The sequence below is a fragment of the Phyllopteryx taeniolatus genome, chromosome 1, assembly GCF_024500385.1.
Source record: "Phyllopteryx taeniolatus isolate TA_2022b chromosome 1, UOR_Ptae_1.2, whole genome shotgun sequence".
Taxonomy (NCBI): domain Eukaryota; kingdom Metazoa; phylum Chordata; class Actinopteri; order Syngnathiformes; family Syngnathidae; genus Phyllopteryx; species Phyllopteryx taeniolatus.
Genome location: NC_084502.1, coordinates 18,051,600 through 18,067,176, shown reverse-complemented (window position 1 = coordinate 18,067,176; position 15,577 = coordinate 18,051,600). Strand labels below are relative to the sequence as shown.

Below are 15,577 nucleotides of genomic sequence, written 5' to 3'. Positions count from 1 at the left end.
CAAACAATGCACTGCGGCACATTTGTGTGCCATGAGAGATCATCAGGTGTGTCGCTGGGAATTATCCAATTTTACTTAATTGGTCCAACAATGAAGCGGCACGGTGGGCCGACTGGTTAGAGCGCCAGCCTCACAGTTCTGAGGACCCGGGTTCAATCCCCGGCCCCGCCTGCGTGGAGTTTGCATGTTCTCCCGTGCCTGCGTGGGTTTTCTCCGGGCACTCCAGTTTCCTCCCACATCCCAAAAACATGCATTAATTGGAGACTCTGAATTGCCCGTAGGTGTGACTGTGAGTGCGAATGGTTCTTTGTTTGTATGTGCCCTGCGATTGGCTGGCAACCAGTTCAGGGTGTACCCCGCCTCCTGCCCGATGACAGCTGGGATAGGCTCCAGCACGCCCGCGACCCTAGTGAGGAGAAGCGGCTCAGAAAATGGATGGATGGGTCCAAAAATGATTTACTACAAATGTATATTTTGTTCATCTATTTATGCCAGTGACGTATTGTGACAGGCAGAACCTTTCAAATGCTCGTCTACCAGATTGCAAAGGGTACATAACAATTTGCCTCTGTATCCACTTTTTGTTTGATGGTGTGGTTGCCATTTTTCACATTTAAGATGTGTTGTTGGCGCAAACGTCTAGAAACACTGCTGTTTGAATTTGGGTTTCATTGGACATTCACCATGCTCCACCTTGTGCTTATAACACGAAGCTGCACTTATAGGACTGAATAAATCAGAACTTTAATCACACGCCTACAAAAGGTTCGTAATGCTCTTTTAAAATGTTATCGATTAGAAGGCAGAAAACAACTCGCTGGCGGACTTTTTTTCCTCGTTTTTTTAAAAAAATATTTTTTTTTTTGCTTTATTTTATTTTATTTAAATTTTTTAAGCCCGTCCTAACGGACTTTTCGCACCTTGAGAGGTTGCCACCCGCAGGAGGCGCCGTATCGAAAGTAATGTGTTGGTGCGTCTCCATGGTGACCCGGAGCCACATGATTTGCATATGTTGAAGAAAATTGTCATGAGGTCTTTCCACGCGGCTTGTTGAGGCATCATCCATGGAGAAGAAGCTGAACTCCCACACTCTGTTCAGCTGCTGGACCCCGTTGAGCAACCACATCGAGAACATGCAGGTCAGCGCAACACCAAATGACACAATTTAAGAGCTTTCGCGTACACAAATAGAAATTTATGAACAAAATCTGGACTGACCCATCACCGAAGGCACCGACATTTTTGAAAAGTTGTTCTTTTTATGGCTTCAAGGAAAAAAACAGGCATCGTTTAGTCTAACTCAACGGTACGCTTGATTTATTTTGTTAACCCAGGCACCTGAAAACAGGATATTTTATACATACAGAAACATGCACGTATAGTTAGTTGTCTTGAGACAAAAATGTATCAGAATCAGAATCATCTTTATTTGCCAAGTATGTCCAAAACACACAAGGAATTTGTCTCCGGTAGTTGGTATCTATAGTAACAGTGACTCCTGAATATTATTTATTGTTCCTAGCTCTTAAGCACCCCCTAAAAGGGATTTTATTTTATTTTATTTGTCCTTTCTTGATGACAAACTTGCATTTCAAATATAAGGTAAAATACAGTTTAAGTTCTTGACCAGATAGCGTAGCAGCTAACACAACTAGCACGTGCGCCTAATCAAAACATCATTAGCACTGATTTTTAAACCTGCTACTGTAATTAGAGTAATACTAAAATTAAATTGGCATTTGAATAAAAGTTTACTAATTATAAAAGATTAACGCAGCAATATTTTTTTAAGCGCCTGTATTTGTTTTTCATGTGCCTGAGCAGCCTATATGTAACAAGATTGTGCCAAATACAGCACATGACAAATAAAATATCTCATAAAAAGTGTATAGTTGATAATTGAGCTGGACAAATCAAATATATACTATGTTTTATTACGTATTTTCTTGAAAACAAACAATGTTGGTGTCTAAATTGTCCTCCAATTCTGAAATGAACCATTTATAAAAAGAGCATAGTCTTGTATTATCTTAAGGCTTGTTTCTTTTGAATATAATAATAATTTAAATGTTTTGAACTTATTAGCTGGAGTACTGTGCAGTCGTACCATTGCTGCAGCATGTTTGTTTCCCTGCAGTTATTTGAAGAAAGGATCAGTTTAGTGCTCCACTGGTTTGATCTGTGGACTGACCGACAGAGGAAACACATGCTGCATTCTCTTCTCACACGATGCACCAAGCCTCAGCTCAGGTCACGTGATGCCCTTTTTTTCTCTCCTGTAAAATGCGCACATCAGACCTCCATCCAACAAAATATGTCAATCACCCGAGCAGGTACTGTAGAGATCTGCTGACTGAAAAACTTCCGTTGACCCAAGCGGATTTCACAGCGATGCTACCCCGTTTCCTGTCACTTTACATCATGTCCTTCCTGCCCCCTCTGGACCTTTGCTCTGCCGCCCAAGTCAGTTGGCACTGGAGGGTTCTATCTGAACAGGTGGGAAAGTCATAAGGCCAACAATTGTACATGACCTCTCTGGTGAGTTTAATCCTTGTGGCTTCAAATATACCTCAGGACTGTCTGTGGGCGAGGCGCTGCATACGACAAGGTTGGTTTCTTCCCTACACACCCGGAGAAAAAGAGTTTGGCGCTTGGAAGAACCACTTCATCTCTTGTCTCAACACACTGGACTGGCTGACTCCTCGTGAGGCAGCACACCAGTACCGGACATTTAACCAACCATGTGAAGAGGTAGAAGAAGAAGAGGAGAGACTAAAAGAGAGCAGAATGAGGCAGATGATCAGAGCAAATATTCAAGAGGAGAAGAGTGAGTAGAGTAAAAACAAAGAAGGTAGCATAACAAATACAGCCTATTGAATGTTTTTTTTTCTATCTGCAGGAATAGCAATGAGAACCAGGAAAGGCTGGAGCAGCAGCACAAAGTTGGGGGAATCTAGAAGTCATAGCATCCAGAGCCAAACAACCATCCTTGGGACAATATTCAGGACCTCTGGACCTCCTGGCTTGAGTCTGTCCACAAGCAGTGGCCTGAGCTTGGAGAAAAACATGAGCAGGTCAGAAATGTATCTAACAACAATCTGAAATTGTAATAAACGGTGTTCAACATACACTGAACTTAAAAAGTACTGTAAGATAGCAGTTCTCAGTAAACACAGGATCAATTTTCAAAATTATGTTGATGATTAGCCTCAACCTGTGGTTGAATTCTTGGAGAAACCCATTTTTAAAATTCATTGTTCCCTCCTTCCATCCATTTTTGACACCGCTTATTCTGGTCACAGGTGACCTGGAGTCTATCCCAATTGACTTTGGGCGAGAGACAGGGTTCACCCGGGACTGGTCACCAGTCAGTCGCAGAGTGCATACAGACAAACAACCATTCACACTTACATTCACGCCTAAAAGCAGAGTTTGCAGTTTTCAAACTGCTAGCAAGATTTGAATGTATGCTTACTCCACTCCCTACTTCTCGTCTCTGACCAAAGCCAAGCTCCCCACTAACATGAAGGTGCATGAGACGTCCACTCTTTGAACGTGCACGGTAAGCAAACCGCGTAAAATATCACCATTACATACAGTACGTTTACCCTTGTTTTGTCTCAAGCTGTCAAGTGCCTTGTTTTTTTAACTTTTTGCTAACCGGAGGTAAATAAAATAAAGTCTGTGCGAGGCTGCAGCCTGTGTGTGTGTGTGTGTGTGTGTGTGTGTGCGCGCGTGTGTGTGCACGGCAAATGATTGACATCTCGTCGGTCATGCCTTCTGTCTCTACAGTTTATGATAAGCTGTTCTTGTGGTGGGGCAAGTTTTAAAATAATAAATTAAATAAAAATACTAATTAGACATAAGATGGTGCCAGAGAGGGATGATTTTTCAAAATATTTTAATAATATTCTATTGGCATGTCATACAGACAGTCTTTACATACACTTTACAAAAAGAATGCAGAACTGCAAATAATTTACATGCTGCGTGAGAGACACCGCAAAATAGTCCCACACCGATGATGTGTTTTTTAACTGACAAGATTGAAAAAAAAACCTTTATTGCCCGTCAGATAGTTACAGTACTGCGCCACAAGACACGTGACAAGGCTAAAAAATAAACTAGCTTTTGGATTCATACGCAACGACGACGCAGAGTTAGATGTCTTGTGCGGAGCCGATCGATCATTGATCGGATCGGCGAATTATGACATGAAAGCCGATCATCATAAAATGCTAATTATGGGCCGATAATGATCACACCGATCGGATCGGCGTAAAGTCGATCTAGTTGCACTCATTTATGTTGAACACTGTAAACCACAACTTCCTGATTTTAGATATGCAGCAATTTAGTGGACATTTCAGACTTTGTGGGATCAAGTTGGAAAAGACCTTTCCTGTTCCAGCATGACTGGGTTTAAATCATTTCTTCATATCGTAACTGTTAATAAGTTGAGCTGCTGTTTAAATATTTTCTGAACAGAGTTAGTGGCCCGCTGTCTAACTACATCTCCAGACCTGCACCACTACAGTCCTCCAGCATCTACAGACATCCTGCAACCTGCTTGCTGTTGGTCTCGAATAGAATTCCTGCTTACGAGGTGATCCATCAACTTCAAGAAGACATGGCTGAACATAGGGGTAGAAAGGGATTTACCTGCCACCATTGCTTTCTGCCTGTGTGGCATGTAGCTGGTGCTGAGCGGCGTCAAGGCAGATGTAATTGTGGTCCTCTACGACCACCGAGGGACCCTGTCGGCACTGTTGTGCCAGGTGGAGGGGGCTGTTTCTGGGCGCACCTTTCAAAGGCTCGGCCTGTTAGCACCTGGAGGAACAGAGGAAATCCACCTATTTCACAGTGAGAATTCATACATTTTTTTTACCATTTTAAAAACCCAGAAGTGATTCTTTTTTTAGTCCTAATGAACAGCATCTATTAATCCTTAAGTGTACAATGATGATCTTCTGAATTGTATGTTTTTTCTTTGTTTTCATGAATTTAATTTGTTCCTGCAGACAGCTGTTTATCAGACAGAACCCTTCTCACTCCAGCCCACCGAGATTTCTGGGAAAAACTGTCCATGCTAGTGGCCCCTGCTGAGCAAAGCGGTGGGATAGACATTTTCTCGCCATGTGCGGCATCAAGTGGGTGTACCCCATTCTTTCTTTGAATTCAGTAAAGCGCTGCGTCTCACCCGCTCATCTCTCTCAGCCTCAGGCATGGCATTCATGCAGAAGCTTGCCGCTGTTACAGGTCTGAAGGTTTGGGCACCAATGGGTCTCGCCACTGGAAGTTTTCAAAATAGTGAGTCCTGTAGCCACAGTCTTACAGAATAGAATGATACACTGTTTAAAATGAACAAAACCCAGGTGTTTGTTACCCATCCTCAGTCTTTGGTGATTGGTCTGATGGTAGTATCAGTGCCATCGGGCTCTCCGACCCACAACCGGGAGGGCCAGCGCTCCATTACATCAGTGAGCCAGTCCTGCAGGGCTGGTGCAGACAGGTACAGTGGATGGAGGAAGCACTCGGGGAGATGAAAAGCTGTCTGGATTTCCGGCTTCAGCAGGTTGGCCTTCAAGCCTGGGGCAGAGCTCTGGGTGGGTGTCACACTATTGTAGGCTTGTGAGAATATGCTGCGTCTTTCAAATTCTGGTGATTTTACAGGTCATTCATTGTGGGAGAGAGTCCGTCTTGAGGATCTGTGTTTGTCCGAAGACCTTAGCATGGCGCTCACTGAAGGACTCACTGTTCTCACCAAACAGGAAGAGGTAAATAGGACTACTTCAGTGATCACCTGAACAGATGTTAACGTGGTTGCTAGGAGTTGCGTACTTCAGATTGTTTAAAGTCGACTCTAATGTGATGAAAGTCAAGGCGGTGTCGACTAGTTGCTGATGTCATAGAAATCACAGGAGGGAAACTTTTTCAATAATCTGTCTTCACTTACAATGGGCAGCTCATATGAAGAATCTACGCAGAAGAGCAACTAAATCAACAAGCAGCAAATCAGCTGTTACATTTTACATAACATACATGTTAACGCACAAGAGCATTGACGTGTGCGCTCCTTCCACTTTGATGCGGATCCGAAAAGTTGTTTCAAATCCTGCTCGAATGTGGCTTTTATTTTTTATTTTTTTTTTAATGAAAATGATTAAGCTCTGAACATTATCGTGGAGTAGTAAAGTCAAGTAATCGAGCACTCTTTACAACCCCCATGCTTGCATCCTCAGATGAGACCGTTTGAGTTTCTCGCTGCCTTCCTGACGAAATGGAGTGACGAGGAGGAGGCCAGAGAGGAAAAACAAGTGTCTCAATGCTCTCTGGTGTCAGGGCATCCTCAGGTGTGACATGCTATATATGTTCTCTCCCCCTGCCAGAGAACAGCCATGCCTTTATCTTTGCTCACCTCTGCTTCCAGACGCATTTTGACTGGAGAGGAGTCATTGTCAGAGAGCTGCAACTCAGCGAATTTCTGTACATCAGCAGACTGAGTGCTCTTGTGAAGGTCTGTCATCTTCAGAACCTGATGATTATGGATAAGAGGCTCACTTTACGAGTGCCTCGTTTATGGATTGTGTCCATAAAATTACTAAACAGTGCTAGACGATTTTGTTTTGCACTAACACGCGGTTACTTATTTGATGGAACATGTTGCGTTGTCCACTGCACTTAGTATGTTGTCTTTCTATCACTGTAGCATAGGTATAAAAAAAGACAAATTTCAAGTGTTTCACACTGTACTGCTTTTTAGCACCCTTCTGTTTTTACCACTGCGATATATGTTGTACCTAAAGATGGAGCAAGCCAAACTGCAGTCTTAATTGGACACTTCTAGAAAAAGGAAATAGAACTGGAAGAAAACAAAAAAGTGCCTGTTGTCAAATAAAGCCAAATGCCAAGGAGAACACAAAATATGGGATGTTTTTTTTGTTTACTTTGTCAAATTCCACTTATTGTTTGTTGAATAGATTGGTGGGTTTTCATTGTATCATGTTGTTATGACTAACTTTGCTTGATTGACACAACTATCGCTCTACCAGATCAGAATCATTCCAAACTTACTCAGCTTGGTGGCAGTGATTGTGTATATTTTAAAGTTCCATACTTTATTGATTAATTTTCCTTGACCTCCTCTGCATTAAAGGCATACCAGGAGCCTCTCACAGCAGCCCTCAATTCCAACAGAGCCATTCTCAGCTTTGCGGACATGCATGTTGTGCTGAGCCCCATTGCACAAATTCTGGACCTCAACAGGTATGTACAAAGTATAACCTACACACTCAGCTTTCTTGTTAAGTTTTTGTCTCTGACATTTCCCACCTGTTTGTCACAGGGGGTTCAAGGTAGATTTAGATGCCAGACTGCAGCAGTGGGGTGCAGAGCAGTGTGTTGGCGATGTGTGCGTGAAACTGTGCACACACTTCAGAGTGTACACAAACTACCTCAACAATTACACAACTGCTCTAAGTACCATTGACAAGGTAACCACTTCCACTACTTGCAGATTCTATTGATATTAAGTACAAGATTTCTAGAACATATTCTACACAAAACTGTATAATTCTGAAAACTGTGTTTAATATGTTGGCTCTCTTATGCAGCCAAATGAATAAATAATTGAATGAATAAATGTTAGAAACAGTTCAGGGTGATGCTCTGAAGTTCTATACCACTACTAGCTACAATGACAATAATAAACAGTGTGTGAAATGAATACGCCTTTGAAAGTGACAATCTTTGTGAAAGGTATGATTTTATATAGCTCACTACAGTACACTAACTCAGTAGGATTGTGTAAATGGTTATAATGATTCTGTATTGTTTGTCTATTTGGTTATCAACAGTCCTATACGTGTAATTTTGTGTGTATGCCTGTCAGTGCAGGGATGCAAAGCCAGCATTTCGAGCTTTCTTGAAGAGAACTGACAGAACTCTTGCAACACACATGCTGAGGTGACTTGTGTACGCTTGTACTCTGTTGACGTTTGATGTTGACACATTCTTGTTTGTTTTCATGTGTTCGCCTGCTCTCATAGTTTACAGGAGCTGCTGCTGTGTCCAGTGTGGAGAATCCAGGAGTACACAACTCTGCTGCAAGCTCTGACTTTGCATACACATGACAGTCACCCTGATCACACACACCTCTCCTCTGCCCTTAACACCATGCAGCGATACACAAAGTTCATCCAAAATGTAGAACAACAAACACACACATGAACAGTGAACACTGTTTTTCCTCAAAAAGAATACAATCAATATGTTTTGTCTCGTTTTAGCTGAAGCGCAACTGTGAAAGAGACCGGCTGTTGGAGGAAACCCAGCAGATGATCCAAGACTGTCCGGTAGAATTGCACCTCTTGTCTCTTTCTAACATTTGTACACTCGGGCAAGTTTTTTAGTGTTTGTGTGTGTCTGCATACAGAGGCTCAGAGAGGGAAACCGTCAGTTGATAACCAGTCAGGAAGCTGCTTTGCTATACAGCCCCAATGACCACATACCAGAGTCTCTCAGGTGGTGATTTAATTTAACTAATTCTCTCTCATCTCTCATTTCCTTGTTTTTCACCCATCAAACGTCTTTAAAATACTAACACAATTTCTATTCATAACACCACAATGAATCATGAATCTTAATTGTTTGCTCCACTTTCTCCTCCTCAACTTAGTACAGATTGTTCTTGTTTTGATTCTGAATATGGAGATGTGATTCTGCTGCTGCTCACTACAGGCTCTGGCCACACAAAAATCCAGAAATATCCATGACAAATACACATTGTGTGCTTCAAGTATCAATGCTGCTTTTTCAGATGTTAATGTTGCATACGATCGAATTATGTGTGGGTCATGTTTGATTAGGACCTACGAGCATGTGGCAGATGTCAGCCTCTTCCTGTTCTCTGATATGTTGGTGTTGACGCGGAGGAAAAAGCAGCACACACCTTTCACAGTAGTGCACAGGAGCACACACACGTTCCTCGCCTCTGTGACGCTCGCCAGTCTGACTGTGAGGAGGATCACGCACTCACGTTGTAAGCAGTCACACACAGACATAATTTTCACACACTTTGCTGCTGCCGCTCTTCACTCAACTGCGTCATATTTTCTTAGATGTGAAGCACGCCTTCATCCTGGAGGGGCCTTCACGCTCTTGGGTTTGTGCCACTGAGCGAGGCGATCAGATGAAGCACTTCCTGTGCGTGCTGAGCAGTGCCATGCAAACAACGCTGACATCCACGTGATCAGCAACAGGATGACAATGCGAGGACAGGAGGAGATTTGAACAAGTTGGACTTGAAGTGTCAAGGAATCTCAAGCAAAAACATTTAATGATGCAACATGAATACTTTTTAAAGTATAACATAGCACATACGGAAGGTTTCAGTGTGCTTCACTTTTTCCACATTTTGTTATGTTACAGCCTCATTCTAAAATTGTATACATGTATTTTTTTCCTCAAAATTCTAGACACACTCCATAATAACAATATGAATAAATTGTTTTACCTTTTAGCAAATTTATTGGGCATAACAAAGAAATCACCTTGTACATATGTATTCATAGCCTTTGTTGAATGTATTCCATTTTAGAATGAGGCTAGAGCATAAGAAAAGTGAAGTATCATTCTGAATACTTACTGGATGGACTGTTTTTTACTATTAACCAATGCTTCTGTAGCATTTATGGTGAAGATGAATTTGAAACGTGTGTGTGTGTGTATGATACAGTATAAAAGGTCTTTATTGAACCAGGAGGGAAAAACAACTATTTAGACTTTAAAGTGTGATGCAGCTGCATTTTGTCACCTGTTTTACACATTTACATTTTTTTATTGCCACTTATTAAAAAAAAGAAAAGTTTGTCTTCATCTGTTTTTTTTTCCTCAAACTGATAAAAAATAAATTACATATACTCAACATACAGCTTTTGGAATTGCCCTTCCTATTTCTCTTCACCTAGGTTGCAGTGATGGTGACATGATGAGAACTAAACTAAAACAGCTTCTGTATGAGTTTTTTTTTTCTGCAGTCATCATCAGATTGTAAGCCGAATACAGGATGACCTACAAATCACATATTGTCATTCATCTGTTATAAAGCCATGACATTAGATTAAAGTCAACGGTTGGAAAGCTTTGGGTTGTTGGTGGTGGTGGTGGTGGTAGTTCTGCGTGCTGCAGATGTGTGCACAGGCTGATCTTTGCCACTACTTAGAGGAGTGTGCAATGACTGGCTCCCGATCTGTAGCACCCCGTTGCCGCTTGTCCCTTTTACAGAAGCGTAACCCTTTGGTTTTGGTATGCGTGTTGGCCCTGGGCGTCTGAATGATTCTTGGGGTATCTGGAGGAGCACACAGAGGAGACAAAATAATGTATGTCGAGCAGCTCAACAAAAGTTGCAGTTGGTTTGCTAAAAAGCGACCTTTAGGTGGAGCCAAACTCTTTTACTAAGTTACACAAAACCCTTCCCTTGCAGATGTTTTCAGACACAATGGATGGACATAGTTGTCGGGAATGGGAATGTTTTGTTTTATTTGAAACATATCAGAAAATGGGCAAAAATGTTGATACATTTTCCTAAGCCAGTTGATGTCCATGAATGTTGAAAACAGAGATAATGAGGACTACGTACATCAGATTCAAATTTGACAGGCTGAAATAGGACAATGTGAATTTTATTCATTCATAAATAAAAATGGTTCAAAATAAAATTCCTTTCCATTTTGATTGCAATAACTTTGCCCCCCACCCCTGCACACACACACACTTCTGAAATGATGGCTATGCCACTGACTTTATGCACATGGTGATACATATGGTAACTATTTTCATCTGTTATATGTCATTCTGTGTCTCAGTAGTTTGGCTTAACATTTATTTATTCAATTTTTGTTAAAAATCTAGGAGCACAACGACAGGCATAGCATATTGTTGAGCGTGCATTACTTCTTTATGGCGACATTTCCTCTGAGAGACCGGAATATGTGTCAATACTTGATTTGTGGGATTTTATTTTCTTCTTTGGCATATCATTGATGCAGCAGGAGCTCAGCTTCCTCTTGCTGTTTCCGTAGAAACCAAACACGAGGTTTGTTTTGGTGCTAGTGCTGGAGCGCGGTCACATTCATGGCGTCTGCATGCCCACTTGCATGTGATGTGGTATGTTTGGGAAAGCCCCTAGACCGGCGTTATCATACTTTTATTTTGCCTGCAGGTCACAATGGTTACTGTCGTTCGTCCATTATGGAAATTCAGGAAGTTTCAGTGCAGCTGTTGGGAAAAGTTTGTGTTCAATCCAAAGTGAATCACAGACAGCATACCCAGCTGCCCAGTTTTCTCAGGCCTTACACTAATGAATAGCATCTTGTTTAGCCTGCATCATCTCTTCCTTTCCAAACCCACCAAGGATCCAGTTTCTTCAGCTGTGACACTTACTGTAGCATGTGTTCTATTGAATGCCTCATTTAATCATCGCTTCACTGTCGCACGAGTCTGTTGTTGATGAGCTGAGGAAAATGCTTAGCACACTTCTCTTTATGTCTGCTTTACTTCAACCCCTTAACTTGTTAACTGCATATTATATAAAAATATTGTTGCTATGCCAAATACCTGGTTTCAATTTCACTTACCCTTCTATGCTTTAAATAGGAAATAATCTTTGCTCTGCTAGTGTTTATACAACCACAATTCCAATGAAGGTGGGATTTTGTGTTAAACATAAATAAAAACAGAATACAATGATTTGCAAATCGAGTTCAAGCTATATTTAATTGAATACACTACAAAGACAAGATATTTCATGTTCAAACTGATCAACTTGATTGTTTTCAGAAAATAATCATGAGCTTAGAATTTTATGGCTGCAACACATTCCAAAAAAGCTGGGACAGGTGGCAAAAAAAACCTCCCACAGGTGAACAGGCTAATTGGGAACAGGTGGGTGCCATGATTGGGTATAAAAGGACCTTCCCTGAATTGCTCGGTCATGCACAAGCAAAGATGGGGTGAGGTTCACCTCTTTGTGATCAAGTTCATGAGAAAATCGAACAGTTTAAGAACAATGTTCCTCAATGTACAATTGCAAGGAATTTAGGGATTTCATCATCTACGGTCCATAATATCATCAAAAGGTTCAGAGAATCTGCAGAAATCACTGCATGTAAGCGGCAAGGCCAAAAACCAACATTGAATGCCCGTGACCTTGATCCCTCAGGCGGCACTGCATCAAAAACCGACATCAATGTGTAAAGGATATCACCACATGGGCTCAGGAACACTTCAGAAAAGCATCCATCCATCCATACATACATACATTTTCTAACGCTTATCCGAGGTGGGGTCGCGGGGGCAGTAGCTTTAGCAGGGATGCCCAGACTTCCCTCTCCCCAGCCACTTCATCCATCTCTTCCGGGGGGATCCCGAGGCGTTCCCAGGCCAGCCGAAGCGTGTCCTGGGTCATCCCCGGGGTATCCTCCCGGTGGGACGTGCCCGGAACACCTCACTAAGGAGGCGTCCGGGAGGCATCCGAATCAGATGCCCCAGCCACCTCATCTGGCTCCTCTCGATGTGAAGGAGCAGCGGCTCTACTCTGAGATCCTCCCGGATGACCGAGCTTCTCACCCTATCTCTAAGGGAGAGCCCGGACACCATGTGGAGGAAACTCATTTCGGCCGCTTGTATCCGGGATCTTGTTCTTTTGGTCACGACCCACAGCTCGTGACCATAGGTGAGGGTAGGAACGTAGATCAACCGGTAAATGGAGAGCTTCGCCTTTCGGCTTAGCTCCTTCTTTACCACAACGGATCGATACAAAGTCTGCATCACTGCAGACGCTGCACCGATCCACCTGTCGATCTCCCGTTCAATTCTTCCCTCACTCGTGAACAAGACCCCAAGATACTTGAACTCCTCCACTTGGGGCAAGATCTCATCCCCGACCTGGAGAGGGCACGCCACCCTTTTCCGATTGAGGACCATGGTCTCAGATTTGGAGGTGCTGATTCTCATCCCAGCCGCTTCACACTCGGCTGCGAACTGCTCCAGTGAAAGTTGGAGGTCACGGCTTGATGAAGCCAACAGAACCACATCATCTGCAAAAAGCAGAGATGCAATACTGAGGCCACCAAACTGGACCCCCTCTACGCCACGGCTGCGCCTAGAAATTCTGTCCATAAAAGTTATGAACAGAATCGGTGACAAAGGGCAGCCTTGGGGGAGTCCAACCCTCACCGGAAACGAGTCCGACTTACTGCCAGATATGCGGACCAAACTCTGACTCCGGTCGTACAGGGACCGAACAGCCCATATCAGAGGATTCGGTACCCCATACTCCCGAAGCAACCCCCACAGGACCCCCCGAGGGACACGGTCAAACGCCTTCTCCAAGTCCACAAAACACATGTAGACTGGTTCGACAAACTCCCATGCACCCTCGAGGACCCTGCCAAGGGTGTAGAGCTGATCCACTGTTCCACGGCCAGGACGAAAACCACACTGCTCCTCCTGAATCTGAGATTCAACTTCCTGACGGACCCTCATCTCCAGCACCCCTGAATAGACCTTACCAGGGAGGCTGAGGAGTGTGATCCCCCTGTAGTTGGAACACACCCTCCGGTCCCCCTTCTTAAAAAGGGGGACCACCACTCCAGTCTGCCAATCCAGAGGCACTGTCAACCAGGACAGCCCTACAACATCCAGAGCCTTGAGGAACTCCGGGCGAATCTCATCCACCCCCGGGGCCTTGCCACCGAGGAGCTTTTTAACCACCTTGGTGACCTCAACCCCAGAGATAGGAGAGCCCCCACTCTGCGCCTTCATGGGAAGGCGTGTCGGTGGAATTGAGGAGGTCTACGAAGGATTCTCCCCACCGGCTCACAAAGTCCCGAGTTGAGGTCAGCAGCGCCCCATCCCCACTATACACAGTGTTGATGGTGCACTGCTTCCCCCTCCTGAGACGCCGGACCAGAATTTCCTCGAAGCCGTCCAGAAGTCTTTCTCCATGGCCTCACCGAACTCTTGCCCGAGTTTTTGCTTCAGCGACCACCAAAGCTGCCTCAGGAGTCCTAAAGGCCAAAAAGGCCCGATAGCACTCCTTCTTCAGCTTGACGGCATCCCTCACTGTTGGTGTCCACCAACGGGTTCGGGGATTGCCGCCACGACAGGCACCAACCACCTTACGGCCACAGCTCCGGTCGGCTGCCTCAGCAATGGAGGTGCAAAACATGGTCCACTCGGACTCGATGTCCCCCGACTCCCCCGGAACATGAGCAAAGTTCTGTCGGAGGTGGGAGTTGAAACGCCTGACAGGGGATTCCGCCAGAGGTTCCAAGCAGACCCTCACAATACGTTTGGGCCTGCCACATTGGACCGGCATCTTCCCCCACCATCGGCGCCAACTCACCACCAGGTGGTGATCAGTTGACAGCTCCGCCGCTCTCTTTACCCGAGTGTCCAAGACATGCAGCCGTACGTCCGATGACATGACCACAAAGTCGATCATCGAACTGCGACCTAGGGTGTCCTGGTGCCAAGTGCACGTGTGGACACCCTTATGCTTGAACACGGTGTTCGTTATGGACGATCCGTGATGAGCACAGAAGTACAATAACAGAACACCGCTCGGGTTCTGATCAGGGGGGCCGTTCCTCCCAATTACGCCCTTCCAGGTCTCACTGTCATTGCCCACGTGAGCATTGAAGTCCCCCAGCAGAACGATGGAATCCCCAGCAGGAGCGCTCTCCAGCGCCCCCTCCAAGGACTCCAAAAAGGGTGGGTACTCTGAACTGCTGTTTGGTGCATAGGCACAAACAACAGTCAGGACCCGTCCCCCCACCCGAAGGCGGAGGGAGGCTACCCTCTCGTCGACCAGGGTGAACCCCAACGTATAGGCGCCGAGCCTGGGAGCAATAAGTATACCCACACCTGCTTTGCGCCTCTCACCGTGGGCAACTCCAGAGTGGAAGAGAGTCCAACCCCTCTCGAGAGGACTGGTACCAGAGCCCAAGCTGTGCGTGGAGGCGAGTCCGACTATATCTAGTCGGAACTTCTCGACCTCACACACCAGCTCTGACTGCTTCCCTGCCAGAGAGGTGACATTCCACGTCCCTAGAGCCAGCTTCTCTAGCCGGGGATCGGATCGCCAAGGTCCCCGCCTTCGGCACCGCCCAGCTCGCACTGCACCCGACCGCTATGGCCCCTCCCACAGGTGGTGAGCCCATGGGAAGGGGGACCCACGTTACCCTTTCGGGCTGTGCCCGGCCGGGCCCCATGGGTGCAGGCCTGGCTCCAGAGGGGGGCCCCGCTGACCCGCGTCCGGGCAAGGGAAACCTGAATCCATTAATTGTATTCGTCATAGGGGTTTTTGGAGCCGTGCTTTGTCTGGTCCCTCACCTAGGACCTGTTTGCCATGGGTGACCCTACCAGGGGCATAAAGCCCCAGACAACTTAGCTCCTAGGATCATTGGGACACACAAACCCCTCCACCACGATAAGGTGACGGCTCAAAGGATCATTGGGACACACAAACCCCTCCACCACGATAAGGTGACGGCTCAAGAAAACCAATGTCAGT

General features: G+C 45.0%; 2 protein-coding genes and 1 long non-coding RNA gene across 7 annotated transcripts in view; 1 reads left to right on the top strand and 2 right to left on the bottom strand.

The window, feature by feature from the left end:
- The first annotated feature begins 15 nt into the window (after positions 1-15).
- LOC133479813 (epithelial cell-transforming sequence 2 oncogene-like) lies at positions 16-9,889 on the top strand. Of its 2 annotated transcripts, none has more exons than XM_061777263.1 (21): positions 16-1,139; positions 2,138-2,250; positions 2,334-2,496; positions 2,575-2,827; positions 2,900-3,074; positions 4,489-4,606; positions 4,698-4,863; positions 5,022-5,150; positions 5,218-5,310; positions 5,397-5,606; positions 5,674-5,777; positions 6,243-6,353; positions 6,431-6,517; positions 7,157-7,266; positions 7,346-7,493; positions 7,892-7,965; positions 8,049-8,205; positions 8,289-8,354; positions 8,435-8,523; positions 8,868-9,040; positions 9,120-9,889. In XM_061777263.1, exons 1-21 carry the CDS (start codon positions 1,065-1,067, stop codon positions 9,248-9,250), a joined length of 2,745 nt encoding a protein of 914 aa, XP_061633247.1. In that variant the 5' UTR covers positions 16-1,064; the 3' UTR covers positions 9,251-9,889. The 2 variants fall into 2 exon arrangements, with proteins under 2 accessions (XP_061633247.1, XP_061633238.1); XM_061777254.1 differs by having other exon boundaries at positions 5,376-5,606.
- Positions 2,270-9,088, bottom strand: LOC133479829 (uncharacterized). Its single transcript, XR_009789080.1, has 4 exons — positions 8,951-9,088; positions 4,663-4,830; positions 2,570-2,772; positions 2,270-2,488 (listed from the first exon to the last, which is right to left on the bottom strand). It is a non-coding gene; the product is annotated as an uncharacterized LOC133479829 (long non-coding RNA).
- A 33-nt stretch (positions 9,890-9,922) lies between the features above and the next one.
- filip1l (filamin A interacting protein 1-like) overlaps positions 9,923-15,577 on the bottom strand; it is a 57,292-nt gene continuing 51,637 nt past the window's right edge. For 3 of the 4 annotated variants that reach the window (XM_061777221.1, XM_061777229.1, XM_061777236.1), the window contains one exon: positions 9,929-10,348. In XM_061777221.1, coding sequence (XP_061633205.1) covers positions 10,127-10,348 — 222 coding nt within the window. In that variant the 3' untranslated portion in view covers positions 9,929-10,126. Of the gene's footprint in view, positions 10,349-15,577 lie in introns of all 4 variants that reach the window. The other variant, XM_061777245.1, reaches the window with a different exon arrangement.

Coding starts and splice junctions, on each gene's coding strand:
- LOC133479813 (XM_061777254.1), top strand. CDS start 1,065: ATGGAGAAGAAGCTGAACTCCCACACTCTGTTCAGCTGCTGGACCCCG. Junction 2,828..2,899: donor AAATATTCAAGAGGAGAAGA/GTGAGTAGAGTA, acceptor TTCTATCTGCAG/GAATAGCAATGAGAACCAGG. Junction 7,267..7,345: donor CAAATTCTGGACCTCAACAG/GTATGTACAAAG, acceptor TGTTTGTCACAG/GGGGTTCAAGGTAGATTTAG.